We start from the raw sequence: 21626 nt of genomic DNA, 5'->3' as shown, positions 1-21626 counted from the left end.
CCTATTGCATCACCCCGGCCGCTCCGCCCGTCCCAGCGCACGGCGCGGAGCCATTGGCAGCCGGTAGCAGCGGGGCGGTCCGCGGCGGCGGCGGGCTCGGCACTGCGTGGCGCTGCGCGGGGCGGTGCGGTGCAGCGCAGCAGCGGTAGCAGCAGCATCAACATCAGCAGCGGACCCCCCCGCTCAGCTCCGCGCCCCGCTCACCCCCCCCTTCCCAGCACAGACGGTCCCATGGCCACCAAAATCGACAAAGAGGCGTGCAGGGAGGCGTACAACCTCGTCAGGGATGATGCCACCGACGTGAACTGGTAAGTGAGCGCGGCGCTCGGTGCCTTTCTCTCTGCCCGCTCCCGAAAGGGTGACTTTGATAGACATTCTCCTCATCCCTCTTCCCAAAGGACGGGTTTCAGTGTATTCTTCCCCATCTCCTCTTCCCCCTTTCTAAAGGCTGTTAAATGTATTATTCCCGCTCCCTTTCCCACTTTCCCAAAGGCTAACTCTTAAATGAATTATTCGCCTTCCCTTTGCCCCGTCCCAAAGGCTGACTGTTAAACGTATCATTCCCCTTCTCTTTTCCCCTTCCCAAAGGGTGACTTTTAAATACAACGGCTCTACCATCGTCCCCGGAGACCAAGGGGTAGACTATGAAACCTTTAAAAGGAAGTGCACGGGTAAGCTCTGTCTTAATTCCCTTTAGCACCTTCTCATCTTGCTCGCTGCATGGTACAGGGAGGGGGAAAGGATGGGGAAAAACTTGGGTAAACTGGAATTAGAGGCGCTGCTTCCTCGCGTCTGCGCTGTCCTGCACGATGGGCTTCCAGCCGCCACCGAGTGCAACTCGCTGAAGTCCACCGTCCTGCCTGTCCTTTGTCTTACCCTTAACTTCAGGTCTGTTGGGCTATTTTCTCCCCTTTGCACAGTTTTTCTTCGCTTCTCATTTGTAAGCAAGATAAAACACTTGATTAGCATCGGTTTCCTTGGTCAGTGCTGCAGTTCCGAAGCAAAAAAGGCTCCATTTTTGTAGATAAAATGATGCAGGCATGCAGATCATTTTGCAATAGAACACTTCTGTGTTCATAACGCTAAAGTAGCTGCAGTTAGAAGGCTCGCTTGGGTCTTTTAGGTACCTTAAACCCAAGAAGAGAGTGGTTTTGCCGAAGGTCAGCTCGAACAATACAGCCCTGAAAGCAGCCGTGTCTGTGGCGTTGCACAGCCGCAACAGTTGTGGCTTTGGGTTTAAACGTGGCAGTTGATTGTTGAACTGTTGGTTGTGGAACATTAACAGGAGAAAGAAAGCCTGGGGAAAATGAAAATAAACCGAGGAATATTTAACTTCATCCAATCTTAACTTTTAATGTGTTTTACAAAAGTGGGCTGTGATTTTTCTCAAAGTAACTAATGAGGCTTGGGGGGGGGGGGGGGGAAGGTGTGGGATCTTATAGCTTATGCTTCTGCCTTGGCTGCTGTTTAACAATGTCATAAAGTGGCATGAGATATGAAGTGTTTGTAACTAATACTGGACTATAACAAAGCTCCCTCCCTCATCGAGCTTCTCCACAATCGAGTATTGCAGTTAACCCGTGCTTTACGTATCTGTACTGCGAGGAGCTGTATGCTGAGCAGTCTCTCCCTTCTCAAGGTGGGGTGAGTCCTGGAGCACTGCGCTCAAGAGTACCACAGCTATTGCAACACCAGTGCCTGTCCAAATTTGGTCTGTCAAGTCCTAGGGCTTGGCTGTATTTTACTGAGGTGAAGGGGAGAACTCCCACTAACTTCAGTGAGGGCAGGGCCAGTCTGCTCAGCCTGTAAATATCCTAGGAGGAAAATACACCCTAGTCCTTGGAAAGCAGCCACTAAATCATGATGGTTTAGACTGCTCTGCTATGGCATTTGCAGTGGGGTCTTACTAGGATTAACACACCTACTTGTTTGTAGCTGGTCTTGAGACCTTGGCAAGGGAGATGCTCGAAACAAAAAAGAATCCTCTTGGAGCTCATGTCAGAAGAGCTGATGCCCTGTCCTGCAAGAACTGCTTCCCACTCAGCTCTTTTTAATGGGCAACAAGTGGGAAAGAAGTATTACCAGGCATACAGGGAAGTATTCAGGCCTCAGCACTTCTGATGCTCACACCAACCTTATCTAAAGGATTAGCAGTTTTCTTTAAAGGTCAACTGCTTCAGTGCCTAAGTGCCAAGGTTCTCTGTCTCCTCTTGTAGCCAAAATAACAGCATCTCCAGACATCTGAGGCTTGCAGAGGAGCCTTTGCCATTTGTTTTCTGTCCTTGTTTTTAAGGACAGAAAATAAAGACTCCATATCTTATTCTGTTTGAACAGGTTTTTAATGTTTTGTTTGGAGTGGCACACTCTCAAGAACAGTTCCTATCTTCCCTTCTGTAGCAAGGGGAATACTTTTATCAATAGACTAAGCAGGCAGAGAGCAGGCACCAGCTGGGCTGGGTGGGAGGCATATAACAACTAATGGAGACACATACTGAACTGTGGAAGATTACCAGTTTTGTTTTCTTGCTATTGTTTTCATGTGCCAAATCCTTATTTATAAACAGGGCATCAAAACACAGTTTAAGGAAAACTTGTTTTATACAAGCAAAGTGCCAAGTGGCCCAGTACTGAAGCATTTTTACAGCAAAAAGTAATTTTTGCATATTTTAGGCATAAGCATGGAAAGGGAAGAGTTAGAAGAGCATTTGTGGGGTTGATGGTGGACCGTTCTTAACCTTTAATGTGGAACTAAATCCCTTATAGCTGCTCCTTTGCTCTCTGTTCCTTTTCCTTCTTTCCCTGTTCCTTCTCATGCTCCTTGGCAGATCAGGGGAAGAGGTTCATCTCAACCTACCTCTGGAGCACAGTTGCTGGAGGCAAAGGCAGGTACTGGGCCCTTGGCTGAGCACTGGAAAGGATCTTGCTCCACCCAGGAACCTGATGCAGCAATTGGGGAAGCAAAAGACACAAGTTTCAGTGCCTCCATTTGTGCAGCATCTTCTCCTGGACCACTAGACACAGTCACAAAACAAGGAATGTGTCGGCAGGGAAGTTAGAGCTTTCCTTCCCATCTGGAAGAAAGGTGCCAAGTGTTACTATGAAGTAGAGCTGTTTGGAATGTTTCTCCTGAAACAAAACCAGTGATAAATAGTAGGAAGGGATGGGAAGAGAAGCTAAATATTATCCCTCTCTATTGGTAATGTCTCTTCCTTCCTGGCTCACACCCCATCTCCTATATATTGCTGGAGGGGACAAGAGCTACTGTAGGTGCAAAGAGCTTCAGACAATGTGATTAGCAAATTAAAAAAAAAACATTATCAGAATAAACTTCCTTGTTTTGAATTCCTGTTTTGTGAAAAGCACTGCCCTGAAAGCCACAGAACACTGCAGCTGCCTCTGGTGGAAGCTGGGCCTAATTTTGTGCTTGAAGGTGAGAGCTGGAGCTGGAGTTGAAAACCTCAGTATGTGAAGTGTCACCAGGCCCCTCCGTCAGGCTTGCTGTGTTCTACTTTCTGCACCATCTATTTCAGTGCTGTTCTGAGTGGCAAACATCTGTGTCCCCTGCTTTCCTTAATAACCATTCTTATTAAAAGCACCTTTGGCATGTGGTACATACTGCTCCCCTCCAGGGCATTAAATTACAGAGCAGGCAGTGTCAGTGTGTGCTAATTCCTGTGGCTTTGAGATCAAGAAGGTCTTTTGTACCAGTCTGGGAGACATTTGACAGTGGTGGAGAACCTGCCTTGTGTAACAAGGGAGGTTAGGAAGGCCTGGAGGGGGTTGTTGCTAACAGGCCTGTACTTTTGCCTTTTCTTCCCCCCATACATAGCCCTTGTGATGCAGACCATGGCCCGACCTATTGCTGATTCTGCAAACCTCCTCGGGGAATGAGGGTGGCTGAGGACAAAGGGAAAAGCAAGAAACTGAAATTGCTTCTTTTAAAGGAAGTAGCAGTTCAAAAGGACCATGTTAGAACCAGCTCTGCAAGCCTCCAGCGAGGCTCTGTGGGCTGCCACTGGGGGAACACATGACAGCCTGAGATGCTGAGCTCCTGGGGCAGTGAGGCCCATGCCTTGAGCCAGGAACTGCTGCAGCACCCAGAGTGCCTTGGGCAGGCTTCATTACTCTCCCTGCTCTGCTCTTGGATACACCTTGCACATCAGACCCACATGTAGTGTACCCTGGGGTGGAGGCTTTTTCTTCCTAAGCTATTCACTGACCTTTGTGTACTAGCAGAAAAGTTTAAGGAACTACATAAGCAGACTGTCCTCCTCCTATTCCACTGTTTGGAGACAGCAATTGCCACTCTTAAAGGAAGAAAACACGAGGAGAAAAGCTTCTTTATCGTGCAGGATGATTCTGCAAACACAGCCTGAACCCTGGACTTCTGCATGTCAGTCACTGTTGCTGTTCAGGTCTGTGTCAGGCCATAAGACAACTCAGGCACCTTGGCTGGGAGATAGGAGACTCTGCTTTAGTCTTCTCTGACATCCAAAGACCAGCCACCTCTCCACCAACACCTCTCCTCCAGCCAATCCCAAAGTAAAGTCAAGGAGGTTGGCTTAAACCACTGGTGCAGTGAAGTCCTTATGTGACTGGGAGGTGGCTACTAATGGCACTTCTTGCAGTCCTATGTAATGATCAATGCATGTGACTGTATTGGCCTTTGTCTGACCCAAAGATTCTGGAGACTAAAGTTGAGGGTATTAATTGTGTCGAGGTCATTAAACACACAGTATAGACACCCCCTGTGTCTTCTGGCTTGGGTTTGGTTTAGCAGCACAGATTCCTTCTGCATTAAACAAGGACTTAATTCGAGGCTTTTGATCCATTTTACTTCACAGTTACAGCTCTTGCCTCTGCAGATGGCACAGATCCAGATGTAGCATTAGTTTGGTGCTTAGTAGTACGTGCCATCAGTACACTTAAAAAAAACCCCAAACAGCTGAGCTGGTGGATTTGAATCCAGCATCACAGATAAGAGTTGAAGGTTATTTTAAGGAAGGATGTGAAGGGTCTTGGGGTATTTTTGTTGTTGTGTTTAATTTCAAAGTCTCATACCTGGGGTATTACTGAGAAGAGTACAATGACAGTCAACTGAGACACTGAACTAAAAGTCTGTCCAGAAACACCTACTTAAACTTCTGTGTGTGTCAGTTATATCTCGGTTTCAGTATTATGAAGCAGCAGAGCAATGCATTGTGTCTGTCTGTGGTTTATTGTTTTAGAAGTGTGTATTCTGCCATCAAGTAGTGGAGAGGTCGGAAGACTCTGTTTCCCCCCCCCCCCCATGCCACATGTGAACAGTTGTTTTTCAGTGCATCTCTGACTAAAGAAATAATGAGCCTTTTATTTGGAATGCCTCAGTCCAGATAAATAATTGCAGTGACAGCATGAAATGGGATAGTTATTCATGTGTCTGAAAAGATCAGACCAAAACCACACCGTGCATTCAGCACGAGGAAGAACTGACAATCTTTGGCCTAAAATAAATACCCTATAAAATAACTTCTGGTTGACATAAAATGTTAGGAAGGAAATAGAAATAGAATTGGTTCTGAAGATAAATGCAATGCTTCTGGGCTTATGACAGTTGTCCTATAAGGTCTGGCCTGCATACAAAGTTTAGGATCTAAGAGCTGGGAGATCACCAAGATTATGTTGGCACCTTAAGTTGTAGGAAAGATTTGTAAAAATGCAGGAGGACATATAATGAGATAGGTGATTATCTGCATTTGGCAACATCTTAAGTTGCTAAAATGGGCTTTTAAATCAGTCTCTTACTGCTTTTGTTTTTCCTCTTTCATGTGCGTGTTGCCTGCTTTCCCTTAATACCTATTTATAAATGAAGACCTGGGGCCATGAGTGGCTTATGGGAATTTCGCACTGTCTTTGCAGTGTTTCCCTGCTCCGGTGCCCTCCCTGCTTGCTGTAGAAGTTGTGCTCCTGGGAGGCTCAGCTCAAGTGGCGTGTGTTTGACAGTGATCTCCAGGCTGCCAGCTTGACCTGTGGCTTAGGTTGTCGCTTGCAGTGGACAGGAGGTTGTTTTAAGGAATGTTCTCATCAGTTTTTGTGGTAGCAGCTCATCAGGTTGAGTTCTGCACTGAAATAGTAGCTCTTGCTTTAGTTTAGTTTAGTTTTGTGATGCTTGACCAAAATAACATGGCTGTGGGTCTGCATTTACCATCCTGTGCTTGACTTCAGAGCAGGTAAAGAGCAGCATTAGACCTTTTGCATGCTTTTTGTTTTGGGGCTTGCCTGGCCCTTACTTCTGGCCAACTAACACAGCTGTTCCTTCCTTCAGGAAAGGGGAACAAAATTTAGCTGGATGCCCCGTTTCCTCCCACTGCCCTCCAGTACATACCCAGGCCAGGAGAGAGACCACTACAGGACCACTGCCACTGGGATAGCAGTGATTCATTCAGATGAACCCCTGCTGGGGTTCCTCTGGAGCAGGAAGAGCTGGAGAAGTCGGCATGGGGTCATCCTCACTGTGTTCTCATGTCCTGAGTACCCTGTAGGTCACGCCAGGTTACATGCAAAAGGTTGGGTGCCCCAGCTACAGCATGTCCTGGGGTTATGGTCCTGAGGTCAAACATCTTGTACTTGTCTCAGATGACTTAATGAATATGTCAGCACAGTGCAAGGCAGCACTGCATCAGAGATGCAGGCTTCGGTACAGGGTTAAAAAGGTAAAAAACAGTGTAGTGAGAGTTAGGGGAGGTTTTCTGTCTTCACTTCCAGTCACGTGGCTACAGGGGTGACTGACAAGGTGGAAAATTGACAAATTAATCTAAAATGAATCCAATTGAAGCAAATAAAATAAACCCTCATGAAACCCGTCATGCACTATCAGCAACTCATTGTTGGACACAACACAAAAGCAGATCATTCCAGCAGCTGCCTTGCTGTACGTGACCTTGATTTAGCAAGCAGGTGAAGCTGGAAGCAGTGGCCTTCTCTTAGCACATCCTTGGCTTGGCCATTCAGAGCTAGAAGACTGAGAACCATGAAGCTTTTGACTGTATTTCTTTCCTGGAGCTATTATCTTTTACTGATGAGTCAGGGCGTTCTAATCTAATGGGGGATTTTTTAGTACAGCCGAACCAAAGGGTGTGAGTGGATGAGAAAGAGGAGAATACCATCAAGGAAATCTCTGCAGCTTGGCATCGAGCTGTGTTGACAGCCAAAGGCAGCTTAGTCAGTATATTTGGAAAATCCTGCCCACTGATAAGTAAAGGGTTTGGAGAAAAGTACTAAGTGATGCTCATTAAGGCATTCATTGTACTTTTAATTGTTTGCATAGCCTCGTCTTGCTGTACAACTATGGTCAAAGGAGTAGTGCTATTAGTAGGAATTAACCTTGTTAATTTCTGCTCTTTGTTTGCTCAAATAAAGCTGTTATTTCCGTTCTACCCAGATATGTTATTTGTTTCTTTCTGCCCTGAAATTCATGGCTTAGTGACTAGGATGGTGGTTGTGTAGATCTAGGCAGGATTTCCTCTTTCAGAGGAAATCTGCTGTCTCTCTATGATCTGTCACACACACACAGAGTAAATTACTAAAGCCCACTAGAAGTGGGTTTGTGTGAAAAGGAGGGGTGGGTATTAATCCCTTGATATTTCTAGGGGAGTTGGCACTGATTGGCACTGATGACTTCCAGTGCAGTGATGTGATTGGCAGGGTGGAACTGATTAACTGTGAAAGAGGAAATCTGGGAGTATAAAAGAACTTGGGTTTTGATACCGTTATCACTCTGAACATGCTTCAGACTAATTGTGAAACTCAACCACTTCTGCTCAGGGATTTTGCCCTGCAATCAGAGGTGCTCATACCCAGGCTGAACTCGTGCTAAAAACCTCCACATCTGTCCTTGTGGCCTTTTTAGGAAATTAGGCATGTTAATTGCTAAGGGCTCCAGTTCACATTCCCTCTTGGCTTTATCTGCAGCTGCTGAAATTCTCCTCAAGTTAAAGCATCACATATTGGTACTTTATGTTAAGTGCATTGAGTGAAAATTACTGAAGAATCTGTTCTGCCTACTGTGGGGATGCAATCTCCATGGGGAAACAGGAGGAGAAAGCATACAGCTTGGGTGTAGCCTTTCAAGCCCCCACAAGTACACCAGCCCCAGGTAAATTCTGCTCAAGACAGTGACTCAGAGCCTCACATCTTACCTCAGTTGCTCGTTAAACTTCTTGCTACTCAGTATGAAGTAAGAGTTGTTCGTAGTCACTGAGTAGTGCATGAGCTAATAGATAAAAGCCCATGTGGAATTGGATCTCTTGGTCAAGCTGCTTCCAAACAGGATGGGGAAGCACTAAAACTCTTGCTGAGAAGCAAATCCTGCTGCTGTCAGTGATTTGTGAGTCCATGTCAAGTTAAAGTTTATGCTGACAGATAAATTCCTTCAACTTGCTTTCTGTGTTGCTGTGAAAAAGCACTGCTTTTTCACATTCATCTTATTTTTGCATTATCTTTATTATAAAGAGGCATATTCCAAAGAACTCTCTTCAGGATGTGCAACACGTTTTGGCAGAAGGGATGGGGAAGAAACACCTAAATACTCGAGGTGTAAAGTGATGGGTCCACAGGAAGGGCTGTGACACGGTTACAGTGTAGTAGGGGCCAGGACTGGATGACATTAAAGTGCCTTCCAGCACTGTGTTCCCCTGGGAACCACAGCACAATTCTTAGCAGAGCGTGGCCTCCTTTGCTGTCAGATCTGGGAAAGCAAGGTTTTTTCATAGTAACGTTAAGGGATTTACTGCCTCTCTTCACCTTGGGTATTTCCTGGCTGTCGGTTCATTTATGGTTCTAATCAATCTTGTGAAGAGGATTTACTGTCAGAAACAGGAATCTCTCTGTGTATTTCTTGTAGTTGCCAGTAATAGGTATCAGAGAGAGAGGTTGTATTTGCCTGCAGTGTCAATACACATGACTTTTACTCTCCTTTCAAAGTTCCATCTGGATTTTTCCTTTGAGTGAGATTTCTCTTTGATTCAAATTTGAAGCCTTCAGAGGAGTTTGTTTCAAACCCTGAACTGTCTCACACACCCCCTATGTCTATCTTCCAGTTTTCCTTAGTAGTCTTCTGTCAGTGTCAAAGAAGGAAACAGAACAAAATAGAGAGAGCATAAGTAGATTTGTTTTTCCAGATTTAAAAACATCTTACCTTTTATCAAGGGGAAGTTGTCTTTACTCACATTTTGACAAAACAAAGTGCTAAATAAGCTCTGGGATCTGTCAGCTTTCAGAGAACATCCCCCTTTTGGGGTTTGTTTTTGCACTGATTTCTAGCAGCTTATTTCTTGGGGGTGAGCAATTTAGAGCTGCTTCTTGCCAGAGCTCCTGGGGCTGTCCTGACTGTTCATGGAGCATCCTGTAATAGAGCCAAGGATGGGCTGGTGAATGTTACTACACCTGGAGCTTTCGTCTTCACTTGGCAGTAGTCAAGGCAGCAAATAAATAACTATAAAGCATGTTGAACTGGTCACAACAAATGTAACCAGGTTTAACATGATTCTTGTCAAACAGCAAGTTTGTTCTTCTATTTTGACTCATCTTAATTTAAAAGGACTTGAGTGACCTGTAACAGATGAAGTACCTATGATTAGGTATATTTCATGATTGCACAACTGTCCATCTGCTTTGCTTTTCTGCACAATCCTGGTTGGAGGCTCCAGCATCGTGCATGCTACTAAGGCTGGGAATATGAGTGGATGCTATGATGTTCTAAGGGCCTGTGATCATGAAGGCATCCGAATGCTGCAGCTGGTGAGTCACCCTGGAATGAAGGAATAAACTCTTTGAGACAACGAGCTTGCAAGGTTTTTTACTCATATGGCCAGGCTAAACAGCTCTAGTCTGATGTGATATAGCAGAAACCAGCTGTGAAACAGAGAATCAGATCTAAAATCCAAGGCCTTTCTCCATGGAGCTTTGGAAGCAGTACTGAAACACATCTGGGGAAGTAATTGCAGATTTTTCTTTCACTCCTTCTTCTCCCCTTTTTCTTCTGAACTCATAGTACAAGTGAGCCAGAAATGTTGCAGAAGGGAGGAAGGGGAAAGGATCAGATTTGCACAATGGCCACTGTGAAGGCCATAAGAGCAGAGCTCCTGTTGATCCCAAATGATGGAATTGTAACACAGGATCAGTGCCTAGGCTTGGTCTTCAATTTTCATCCTGGAAAATAGCAAAGCAGGGATGTTTCTGGGTTTAATCATTTTATCCTTTTGCTTTATCTCTCCAGATGATGTTAGATTGTTTGGCTTTGTCCGATTCACCACCGGGGATGCCATGAGCAAGCGAGTCAAGTTTGCCCTTATCACTTGGATTGGAGAGGATGTCAGTGGCCTGCAGAGAGCCAAAACTGGGACTGATAAGACTCTGGTCAAAGAAGTAGTACAGGTAACGTATTCCTTCTGTTTTTAACCACCAGTTTGCTTTGCTTTCAGCTCTACAAGCACCAGCAGAAGGATGGGGAGGGGAAGGGATTGGATCATCCTTCAACTTTGTAGTTAATCCTTTAAAAAGAAGACAGTTCCCTATTGCCTGTCTTCCTAAGACTTCCTAAGGCTTAATATTTGCCCTTTGAGCACTCAGGCATAAAGAAGCACCTTTGAGTGTAAGGCTGTCTTAACTATTTCATGAGGAGGGAATATATGCACTCCCACCCTTGTCACCATTAAGCTGCTTCCCATCTCCTTTGTATGGAAATAACATAAGGAATGATAGAGAACAAGGCATTATTAAGTTAAGGAGGTAAAATAAACATAAAAATCCACACCCTTGTTTAAACTTCTTTTGAGGCTTTTTGTCTCTGCACAATGACTTCATGGACCTAATCGACTAAAGTCTGAAGTCTCTATCAGTACCAATTAACTAACAGCTTTTGGTAACTAACTAGATTTGAACAGTCTTCTGTTTGGCCTTGAACTTACCAGGGAAAAAGAGAAATGATCTTAGTACATGCGTTGGAAGGGCTTCACTTGAATGTGTCTGCCCCAACTGTGCTTATCATTTAACTCTGTCAAGGCCTCCCAGAGTCCTCTGAGCTGGGCTCAGTTCAAGCAGCAGCCACAAGAGAATTGAATTGTGTAAGGCTGCAAAGAGCTGCTGCTGAAAAGGTGACTTTATTGGAGAAGACACTAGTATTTATCATGTTTCCCATGAGGAATTCAAAGCAAGATTAGCTCTTTCAACTAAACCTAGGGCCAGCTCTCCATTGCCTGAGGAATGGTCATTCTTAGGTGCTTGGAGAACAGGCTGCACATTGGAATAGTCTCCCTCAATAATTGTGTTCTTGCCTATGTAAAGAAATCTCCCAGTAGGATAATATGGAGAATGCAGTCTCTCTCAATTCATTGGTTGTTTGAATGATACAGAAGATTATATTTAGATAAGAAGCATGAATAATATAATAAAATCATATCCTTCCAGAAGGTAAGAACTGTTGCTAAATGTTTCAACATGACAGCTATTCAGAGGGGTCCATTCTGAAAAGAAACTTCCATAATGACACCTGAAGAAAGGAAAGCAAACCTCTATTCATGTGAAGTAGCTGAAACTGTGTAATTGTAGCTGAAGATGAAATTATAGAGTGCTAATAAATGACTCATAGAAGCGTCACTAAGCCCAAGACTTAGAAAAAAATATGTTTAGGCAATTTATTCCTGTTGAGTTGAATAGCATTCCTGAATGCTGTTGTAAGATCTGTGCCTGCTCAGGTCAGTTGTATTTAAGTTTGAATTTCACTTATTTCATCTTTGTTTAGTAGTCTCAATGAGTTAATAATAAGGTGGAACTTCAACCATTCTTGGGTGTTACTTGAAAGCTTTCATAATCCAATTAATCTTACTAAAATGTGAAAACAGTACAACTTCTGCTTCATACACAATTGAGCAACTGTGTCTATAACCCACTCCAAAGCATTTCTGAAAGTAATGTCAATGGTCATCTCCTTTCCATAGGAAATTATCTTGGCCACTGTTTTGAATGGTTGTACATATGCAGCTGAATCCCTCTGAGTGGATGGGATAAAAGCAAAACTGCTTTCTTCTTTATGCATGTAACCTTGCAGGTAATCTGTCAAAGTGAAAAAGGACAAGAACATCCAACTGAAATTTAGTGGAGGCAATTTATCTCGGGGCTATTTCACTCTGACTAGTTCTCTTGACCTTCAAGTACATTCCCAGTCACCCCACTGCTGCTGATTCTTATAGAGACTGAGATGTGAGTTACACATAGAAAAATAGATTTGTGTGTTTGCTGTAATGATAAACTACAAATAGGACAGCATTGGTTCATCATTTGGAATAAGTAGTAACCTCAAGTGGGAATTTTCTTCTTTACAAACCCTGAAGAGAATCTAGACTACTGATGGAGTTTAGCTTTCTGCAGCTTTAGTGCATAGCCTATGGGTGCACTTCACCTGTGTGAGATGGCTCTCCTTGCAAGGAAGTGTGGTATAAGGAGGCTTTTTGTACAGCAGGCAACAGCTTTTATCTTGTCATCTGTAGAAGTGGTTGGTTGGATGCCAGAACAACTGCTCTTTGGTCTGAGAAGCCCTCAGTAAAACTTGATGGGCTTTCACTATCTTGTAATAGCTGCAAAAGATGATGTGGCTTCTTATTTAAGACCAAAGATGGGGTGTGAGGGGAGCCTGCTCCTTATCCTCTGCTGTGTTGTAGATGCACTGATGATCTACGATTGAACTCTGCTCAATGCTGAACAAATGCCAGTAAATGTTCTTCCGCTGAGACTCCAAGTGACAGGGAGTCAGCTGGAATACTGCCTAGCAAACCCTACCATGCTGCATTTTAGAATAAGGAATGCTCACACATGGTGATTATTAGCAGTCTCCTAGAAACACCTGCCATAAGGAAAACACAAGGGATATTAACTATTGAAGAGTAGATTCTGGGCTTGTGAACAAAAAGATAAAGTATTATAAAGCAAGGAAGTGGGTTGCCCTCGCTTTTGTATTCCTGCCTTGGAAGGGGGAGCAGGTGCTGTGAAATCTGTAGGGAGGTGGCCTGGGAAGCAATGCTGATAGTCAGTGGAGGAGGTTGCCAGAAAATCTGTCAGGAAGAAAGGACAATTGATTTTCAGCTGTGATAACTGTGAAATTATAGGGATGGATTTCATCTGGTGGAAACGGCCATAGTTCTTCTGATCTGTTCTAGCTGAGAATTAAGTCTTCTTGCTTATTTGGGATCATCCGTATTACCTCTTTAATGCTGTTGGAAAATGGGTTTTGCATTTATTGTGTTTATTTTGGATTGCAGAAAAATGCATTTTCCATCTAAAGAACATTCAGTAGCTTTTCCTTTTGTTTTTTTCCCCATAGCCATTTATTGTCCATCTTTCCTCTTTACCTTAGCTGGAAATACTGAATCAAGTCTGTGACCTGGTCCAAGTAGTTTAGTTGAGAGTAGGTTAGGAGTAAGGCCAGGTTGGAAGTAGATGATCTTAAGGTCCTTTCCAACCCTAACTATTCTATGATTCTATGTTCTTAAGGGTATGGCCAAGTACTAAAGTGTAGAGACTTTCCTGTGTAAATCTTTTCTCACTGAGCTTCTGTTTAGACCAAGGACATACCTAGGGGTAGGGAGTAGTAGCACACAACATCCCATGCTTTGCAGACTGTTGCTTAAGATGTTAGGGAGTTTATTTCTGGGGTACAGTCAAAATCTAGAATGATCTAAACAGCTGGAGAACTTTATGAAGATTAAAATGGGATGACTTAAGGCTGCATCTATTTTGTCATCATCAGTAGAGTCTTACCTTGTGCCTATGGGTGAACTGGCAGATGCTTACAGAGCATCACATATGCAGCAGACCCTGCAGCAGCATTTGTACCCTGTGCTGCTGTTTGATCGCTGGGAACCACTAGTTGTCATGCCAGAGTTGTACCCAGCTGGCAGTAGGTACCAGCTGAAAAGAAAGGCTTTGGGCATATTTTCTACTTGGCTGAAAAGGAGATCATTCAAAGCTGGTCTTAAACTCATGTTTTATGTCCCTGGAAGTAAGGACGGTTCTGCTTTTACCTCCTTTATATGCATAAGCTGTGGCTCATTCACCCTCAGTACAAATCCATCCAGGGGATTCTCTATGCTGTGGGGGCTGTTGTTTTGACCTGTTTTATTCCAAAGGCACGGGAGAAACAGGTCGGTCAGCTTAAGCACAGAAATCAAGGCTGCTGTAAGCTGCTTGTCAGGGCTGGAACGGCTGCCAGCATGTGGTTCGGTTCAGCCATAAACATTCCTGCAAGGTGAAACCTGGCAGCTGGGAAGTTTAGCACATGAGCATGAGGCCTTACAGTGAGAGGCAGTGGGATGGTGTTTTGGTGCTCTTCTTCCAGTAAGGACAAGCCCAGGCACAACGGCTGTGGGGCTGGTAGTGGCAAATGCTAAAGCAGTCTGGTTTTGATGTGAATGCTGAAGAATTGAACACAGGACTTGGTTTTCCCTTTGCTGCTTCCTCTCTGTGAACTTGTAGCCCTTCATGACTGCATTTCCCACCAGGAGCTTTTAACCCTTCATTAGGCAACGTGGATGTCTTTTTCCTCAAGGGGCTGAACTCCTCTACAGCAAAGGGACTGCCTCACCTTTGATAGTCTGTTTTCCACGACTTTTTACTCTTCCCTGTTTTCGTCAGCACTGCTGCCCCCACAGAGTCATATGCTCTATTATTTGCATATTCAGGGTAAAACAGCTCTGTTTCTGCAAGCAAATATTCATGGAATTTTATTCATTTTTATTTTCAGTGAGGAATTGGACTGGCTTTAGTGATGTCAACAAGTTTACTGAGTTCCTGCTTTCAAGCTCATGGCCAGATCTCTTTCTGTTCACCTTTCTCTTTTCCTCTGTATTTCTCACTGCACTGATGCTGCTACCTCTTAAGGGAGGATGCACTTAAGGGGTTACTGTCCCTGGTCGCAGGACAGAGACAACACATACAACTCCATGTATGTGCATTGGGTTTCTCATGTTAGCACAGCTGGTTTAATAGCTTTGTTAGAGCAGTCAGAAAATCAAACTCATATGGTAATAGGTTTGAGATGGTCTTTCTCAGAATGGTGAGTGAGATCCTGCTGGGAAAGTAAGCAGGATTGTTCATTTTGACTGTTTTTCCTGTTATGGTTTACTGTAATGACCATGCCAAATGGATATGGATTTACAAGAACTCCTAGCCCTAGTGTAGAGAAGGTGGCAATTTTGTAAGTAACTTCTTCAGACCCAAATAAGCAGCCTCTTCTCATCCCCCCCCATCTGACACACAGCCCTGTGACTTTTCCAGTGGGATGCAGCACAGATAGGAAGAATTTGCAGATCAGCTGGAATGTAGCTCCCGTTGCTGAGAGATGTGTTTGCCAGAGGTTTTGGGCTGACTTCTCCCAGTGGCTGGAGCTGATCCATGTAAAAGTTGGCAAGAAGTAGACTTGAAGAGAGAGTTTTTGCTGATAGCTTGGACTATGACAGCTGATCACAGGACCAGATTTGGTGTAGCCAGAATAGAGTAGAGGACAATGGTAATGTATTGTTATAGACACTTCTCAATTTATAGCTCTCCTTGTACTCAGAGAGGCCCTGCAAGAACATACCTGTGCTGCAGCCATAGGATATGTCCTTTCTTCCCCATGACCTCAGATATAGGACTCATAAGAAACACAGGAGATGTCATCTCCACTGTACTGCATCTGCACTGAAAATAAGGTTACCAGTGGATGCGATTGGTGACGTTAAGCACAGTAGAACTGAGGATTCTGAACATCAGTGGAGGCTGCTGCAAGCCCCAGTGTAAATAAAACCAGTGGGAAGCTGCTCAACTACCTGGCATCATCCCTAGCTGGATGTCAGTAGACGATACAAGGATTTTCCTTCTGGCTTCAGGCCTACCCATGCTGGGGTTTATAAGGGCCTCTGCAGACCTTTTTGGTACAGTATCTGCACCGCCCAGATTTTCCTTTGTGCAACTTAGGCAAATTTTATGGCCCCATATGCTAAACATTCAGGACCTGGAACAGGAAGAAATCTACTCCACCTTTTTGGGTTTTTTTTCCCCCATAAAGTTGTCTGGAACAGAAAGGCTGGACTGAGCTTGCTGTACAAATCTTATGCTTCCCAGGGAGAGATGCAGGCTCACTTCTGGCAACCTGACCTGTGTGGTTGGAGCCCTTTCTCTCTGTAGTATCGCACAGATTGGATTGCAAAATCATGACCCTCTGCTGCTCAGGCACAAAGTAAAGCACGTGCTAGATAGGTGGATTGAAGACCCATGAGTAAACCTTACTTTTTACATGGTAATCAATGATTTGAGAGGCAAAGCAAAGAGACTGGTCACTGTTGTGTGTGAGAGTGATAAAGATAAATGGCATCATTGTTTTTGTTATCTGTAGGCTGCTGGTGACTCTGGGGTGAATACAAAGGCTAGAATTCATTTGCAGGGCTTGCTGTGGTTGTAAAAAGCTTGGGGATAGGGGGAGGAGAAGAGAAAAGGAAGTGGAGGATGTAAAATAAGGATGCATGTCAGCAAAGCAAGGGCCTCAGCATCGGTTATGCACTGTGCCTTAGGCGGTTACAACTTCTGCAGTGCTCTTGAAAGGCATTAGATACTGGTGTATGTGAGAGAAGAGAAAGCAGGGACTTTCTCCACCCCAGTCTCTTAAGGGCAGAAAGAAAATCTGGTGGCAGAGCAGAAATCTGTCTTAAGTTGGATGCCTGTTGGCATTGCTGTTAGCTGCTTGAAGCTGGGATTTTTCTTGTTGCTTTGCAGGAGCCAGTTTGCTGTGATCAGTTATTTATAATTGCAGATGACAGTCATGCCAAATAAGGACCATTGCCTGGTCTAGCTAACATCAGACCCAATTAGATCACTTGTGAGCAGTTTTACATTCTGGTAGTGAAAACGTGTGAACTCTGGATAAGATGGCCCTTGGCTGAAAAGTGCTACTGTTGATCATGAGTGCCCAGTTGCCAGATCTAAGGGCCACAGTCCTTCCTGTCATCCTACCCTGATGACACAGGAGCCAGTGTCAACCATCTCTAAAGTACTTATATGCCTCCCTTCATCTTATGATTTGCATCCTGGACAAAAGCTCAGCTCCAAAGAGCTCAAACAGTGAATTCAGAATTACAAGGAAAGCTATGGCTGAAGAAGGGTCAAGCAGGATATTGAAATCAAGTGTTGCAGGCAACAAACTCACCAGAAGCATCTTCTCACCTTGGGGCCAGGCTTGATGAGACATTGTGGTGGGTTAGAGTTGGTGCAAAGACCCAGAGAAGCCCCTGACAGCAGAAACCAATAAAGCAAAGAGTTATTAAACAGTGACCCATACTCTGAGGCTACAAACCTGGCACAAGAGGTGGCCCCAGGCAGCTAAGGGGATATTTCAGAGTGGCTGGGAGCATCACCCATCAGGGTACTTCTAGGGGCGATTGTTCAAACCTTGCGAGGTGTCTTGGTGGCACAGACACGAAACAGTGGCTGGTGCCCACAGATCATCATGCAGGACTCATCTGAGTAAGTGTCTAGTTAGGAAGAACACTTGAGTAATTATAATTAGTTTGTGGAACATATAATTCAGTTCCTCTCTGTTCATTCGTGATTGCACTTGCAGTTTTAATTTCAGAATCAGATGGATTCTGCAGAGTGGGCGCTGCAGGAAACCCTCCATGGATTTATAAAATACACACACTTTTCATGGGATCCTTCTCAGAAGTGATTTTATGCACCTGCATCTCAGTTCTCAGTAAAGCCAAGGCAAAGGCTAGCACTGAAGTTGAGTGGTCCTGAATAACCTGCTTCCTGAGTTGAAGGAAAATGTGTTAAACCTGTTAGCACAGAGATTGAAAAGGCTCAGCTCAAAATCCATATAGGTAACACATCTCAGTGAGCATCAAATAGCTGAAAACCATTTGTTTGGTCTTAGCAAGAGCTGAGCTGTGTATAGATATCTCACACAGGAGACCTGGAAGTGGGACACTTGTGAGCATGATGTTTTGGGCAGTTTGCCTCTTCATTTCCCATCTCAAAAGAAGGATCTTTTCCCTCTAAATAAACAGTTTCTTTCCTATTTTCCCTGAGCCCTGCTCAGACACAGTTGAATGCCTGTAGTGTCTATCTGTTCTCACACCAGAAAAGCTGACCATTGAAGCATGGAGCAAAATGGTGCTACGAAGCAGTTGTTATGTCTTAGGACTTTGTCTAGCTGCTGACACACTAAAGCAGAGTGGACAAGGCTTCTCATAGCTGCTATAATCTTCCCCCCCCCCAGCCAAGCAGCTCCTCGGTGGTGAGGATTTCCTGCAGTGTGAAACAGGATCAGCCACAGCCTGGGAGACTGGCGAGGGGGAGGGAGCTGTTTTGCTCTCCCTTCCATCCCTTCCACTGCATGAAAGAGGTGCTGAGTCTCTTTCAAGCTGAAACCTTCTCCACCCCCTCCTTTACCCGACTCTGATCCCAAACGGAGACCCTTGAGACGCTGCCAAGTAAAGAGCTCTCCCATGGCTTAAGAGTCTGAAATCAATTAGAAACCCCCTTTCCACGGTTGTGCCGGAGCTGTTCCAGCGCCAGGGAGACCCGGACAAGATGACTGCTTCTCTCCCAAAAGCATCGCCTCATTCTCTCAGGCAGCCCCGGTCACCTTCCAGGGCTCTTGCTGCACGGGGAGCCGAGCATTGCAGCAGGGCTCTTGCGATTCTGATTCGTGTTCATTTGCCGTCAGTTCGCCCCTGGCTCTGCAGAGAACAGGGGATGCTCGTGTTTTTTATGCTGTCTAAAACCTCTTGGGGGGGTGGGAAGGGAAGGACCCATGCAGTGCTTTCAGTTGTGGTTAGGAAGGGAAGGAAAACGCTACAAGAGGCAAATGTGGATGCTTGTGCACACATATGCATGCCACCCTTGCTGTGAGACAGGAGGAACAGCCCCCACAAAGGAACAAATCCTTGACTGTAGCGATGCTGCCCTGACAAGTGCCCCAAAGGCACTGTGGGATCCCATTCACAGCCATCTCTTCTGAGAAAGGTTTTCTCTGTTCACAGCCTCACATCACAGCGTGCTGCCTTGGGCTTGCCCAGCTCCCAGAAGTGGCAGAAAGCATTCAAGCAGCTAGATAGCACACAAGTGTATTAATAAAGCGTGTCTTTAAAGGTCACTTTGCATCATTAGACCACAGAGCGTAGTGGAGCCTATTAACGCCAGCAGCCTGACTGGTGCAGTTATCTTCGGTTTGGCCATGATATGTATTAGATAATTGAGAGGAGGAGTTAGTAAATCTACTGAAGTTGCTCAATCTTTAATTGAGGCATCCTCCTGTGTTAGGTTGTGGGTTATGATACTGTAGTGTACTGTGGTGTAGCACTGTTCTTTTCTTAGAAGAAGGGGTCTTAAAAAGGGCACAGATAGGATTAGTGACTTGCCCCAGATAATGCTGAGGGTCAGTGACAGTTAGAAGCTCAACAGTTTTGAGCTTTTTGGTTTGCATACTTGAGCTAAGCCAGCCTGTGCATTTAGTGGTAGGAAGAGCTGTTGCATGGGGCAGGATTGGGTCTTGCAGCCAGTGACTGTAGAAGTAGACACATAGTTGGGCTTTTTCCCTTCCCTCCTCATAGAATAGAATAGGATAGGATAGAATATCAATAAGTCTTCTAGAATAAGCCTTGGATTTTATCAGTCTTCGGTCTCATCCAAAGATTTCTGTTATCATCCCTACCACAATACATATGTAGCACATAAAGCCATGGAAGAAGGATAACTGTCTTTACTCAGGTACTTGGATGAGTATCTCCTTTTTTAACAACCCTTTCCTTTATCTCTTGCAGAACTTTGCCAAAGAATTCGTGATCAGTGACCACAAAGAGCTGGATGAGAATTACATCAAGAGTGAGCTGAAGAAAGCCGGGGGGGCTAATTATGATGCACAGAATGAGTAAACATACCAACCTCCTGGCACCATCACCTGGGTCTGACAGGGGGAGGAAAGGCACAACAAGCTAACAACTGAGAGATGAGGCAACTGAACCCCCCAGCTTTCTGTGTGTGCACACAAGAACTCCCTTTTTCACATACGGTGGACTTTCCATTCCATATCATGAAACGTCACTCTTGGGGTGTTTGTTTTTCTCTTTTCTCCATTTTTTTTTTACTCATAACTCTGTGGGTGTTCTCACATCTGTGGAATTTAGGTTTGTATCTGCTTTTGGTGTTTTTCAGCATTGTGTTTGTAGAGGCTTGCCACTGTGTCCTTCTTCCTGTGCATGCATGTCTGTGTCTTTTAGTTGGGCTCAAACCTGGTTTCTGAGGGAAGAAAGTTTTGGGGGAGTTCTAAACATCGATTAATTTTTCTAAATTCCTTCAGGTTGATATTCTTGGGGATAATGCTTTTTGCTCTGCTGTGCTCAGATCAACTTGAGCCAACTTCACTGAAACATTGATTAAATTGTCTAAGTTTAAATGTCCAGCTGAGATGTACTCTAGGTTACCCTGCTCTTGCAGGGGGGTTGGAGGAGATGATCTTTCGAGGTCCCTTCCAACCTTTGTGATTCTATGAGATGTTATCAAACAGCTTCAACAACAAAGCAAACAAAATTCTTCAGCTCCTAAATGGGAAACAGTTTGCCTTAAACATTGCTTGACAGTTGCTATGCTCTGTGCTGCATCTCCATCCCTCCCTCTTCAAAATACGATCCATCATGATCCAGATGTAGGGATTTTGTTGATTTTCAGAGGTATCAAGGCACAGTAAACCGAGTGGCTTAGAAATGTCTGAACACTTGTTCACTATTTTGTGTACATTGGTCTCTGGGTTTATATTTGACTTTCTTAATGCTGGGGCTCAGGAGGTAAAACTGAAATGCACAGATTTCCTTTTTAAATGGAGTCTGCAAACAGCGCAGCCACTGAATCCTAGCAGCCTTTTCTTGCCCATGTGCTCCCTGCTCTTTAAGCAGTTAAACACAACACCCTCAGTTATCTGGGGCCTTTAGGAAGTGAACTTTCCTCTAGCAATGAGTACGGGATAGAGCGCAGCAGCTCTATTTATGTGGGGATAATACATTCAACAGCAAAGACCCAGAGAGAAGCTGGGCGCTGTTTGTTTTGTATCAACCTGTTTGTCTGGGGGGCTTCTTTGTATGGCTTTTTCATTTTTCATCAAATGTAATTGTCTTCAGAATTACATGTAGAAGGGAACTATGTTGTACTGGGGCTTGGGAGTCTTGCTATAAACCCATGACAGAAATAAATGTTTTTCAAAAACAGTTCTGAGCAACTCTGTTGTTCTTTTACCTTCCATGCAACAACAAGCCTATATTTAGGAAGTCTCTTAATCCTGTGTGTAAGACTTTGAGCTCTGGCAATCTTGGGGCTATTAGGAGAATTAAACACCGGCTTAAATGTAAAATGATCTCGGTGCCTGCAGCCCTTTGTCTGCTCATCTCCACTCTAAAAGGACATAGTGGTGACCACAGTGCATCTGACACACTTTTTGTTCAGCAGCTCTACCTCTAAATTTCCAGCACCAAAACACCAAGTGGGAATTGTAATTAGGTCAAAAAGAATTTCACACCCCCATAAAATAAATGTAGAGAGGTCAGGAACAGATTTGGGAGCAAGAACAA

At 44.5% G+C, this 21626-nt stretch overlaps 1 protein-coding gene across 1 annotated transcript; it reads left to right on the top strand.

Annotated features, from left to right (window-relative positions):
* Positions 1-151: 151 nt before the first annotated feature.
* On the top strand, positions 152-21266 carry COTL1 (coactosin like F-actin binding protein 1). The gene is made up of 4 exons (XM_005152141.3): positions 152-308; positions 589-671; positions 10256-10413; positions 19830-21266. Exons 1-4 carry the CDS (start codon positions 232-234, stop codon positions 19938-19940), a joined length of 429 nt encoding a protein of 142 aa, XP_005152198.1. The 5' UTR covers positions 152-231; the 3' UTR covers positions 19941-21266.
* Positions 21267-21626: the final 360 nt, after the last annotated feature.

The sequence above is a fragment of the Melopsittacus undulatus genome, chromosome Z (genome assembly GCF_012275295.1).
Source record: "Melopsittacus undulatus isolate bMelUnd1 chromosome Z, bMelUnd1.mat.Z, whole genome shotgun sequence".
Classification (NCBI taxonomy): Eukaryota; Metazoa; Chordata; class Aves; order Psittaciformes; family Psittaculidae; genus Melopsittacus; species Melopsittacus undulatus.
The sequence above is the reverse complement of the archived record's forward strand: the minus strand, read 5'-3'. Positions and strand labels throughout refer to the sequence as shown.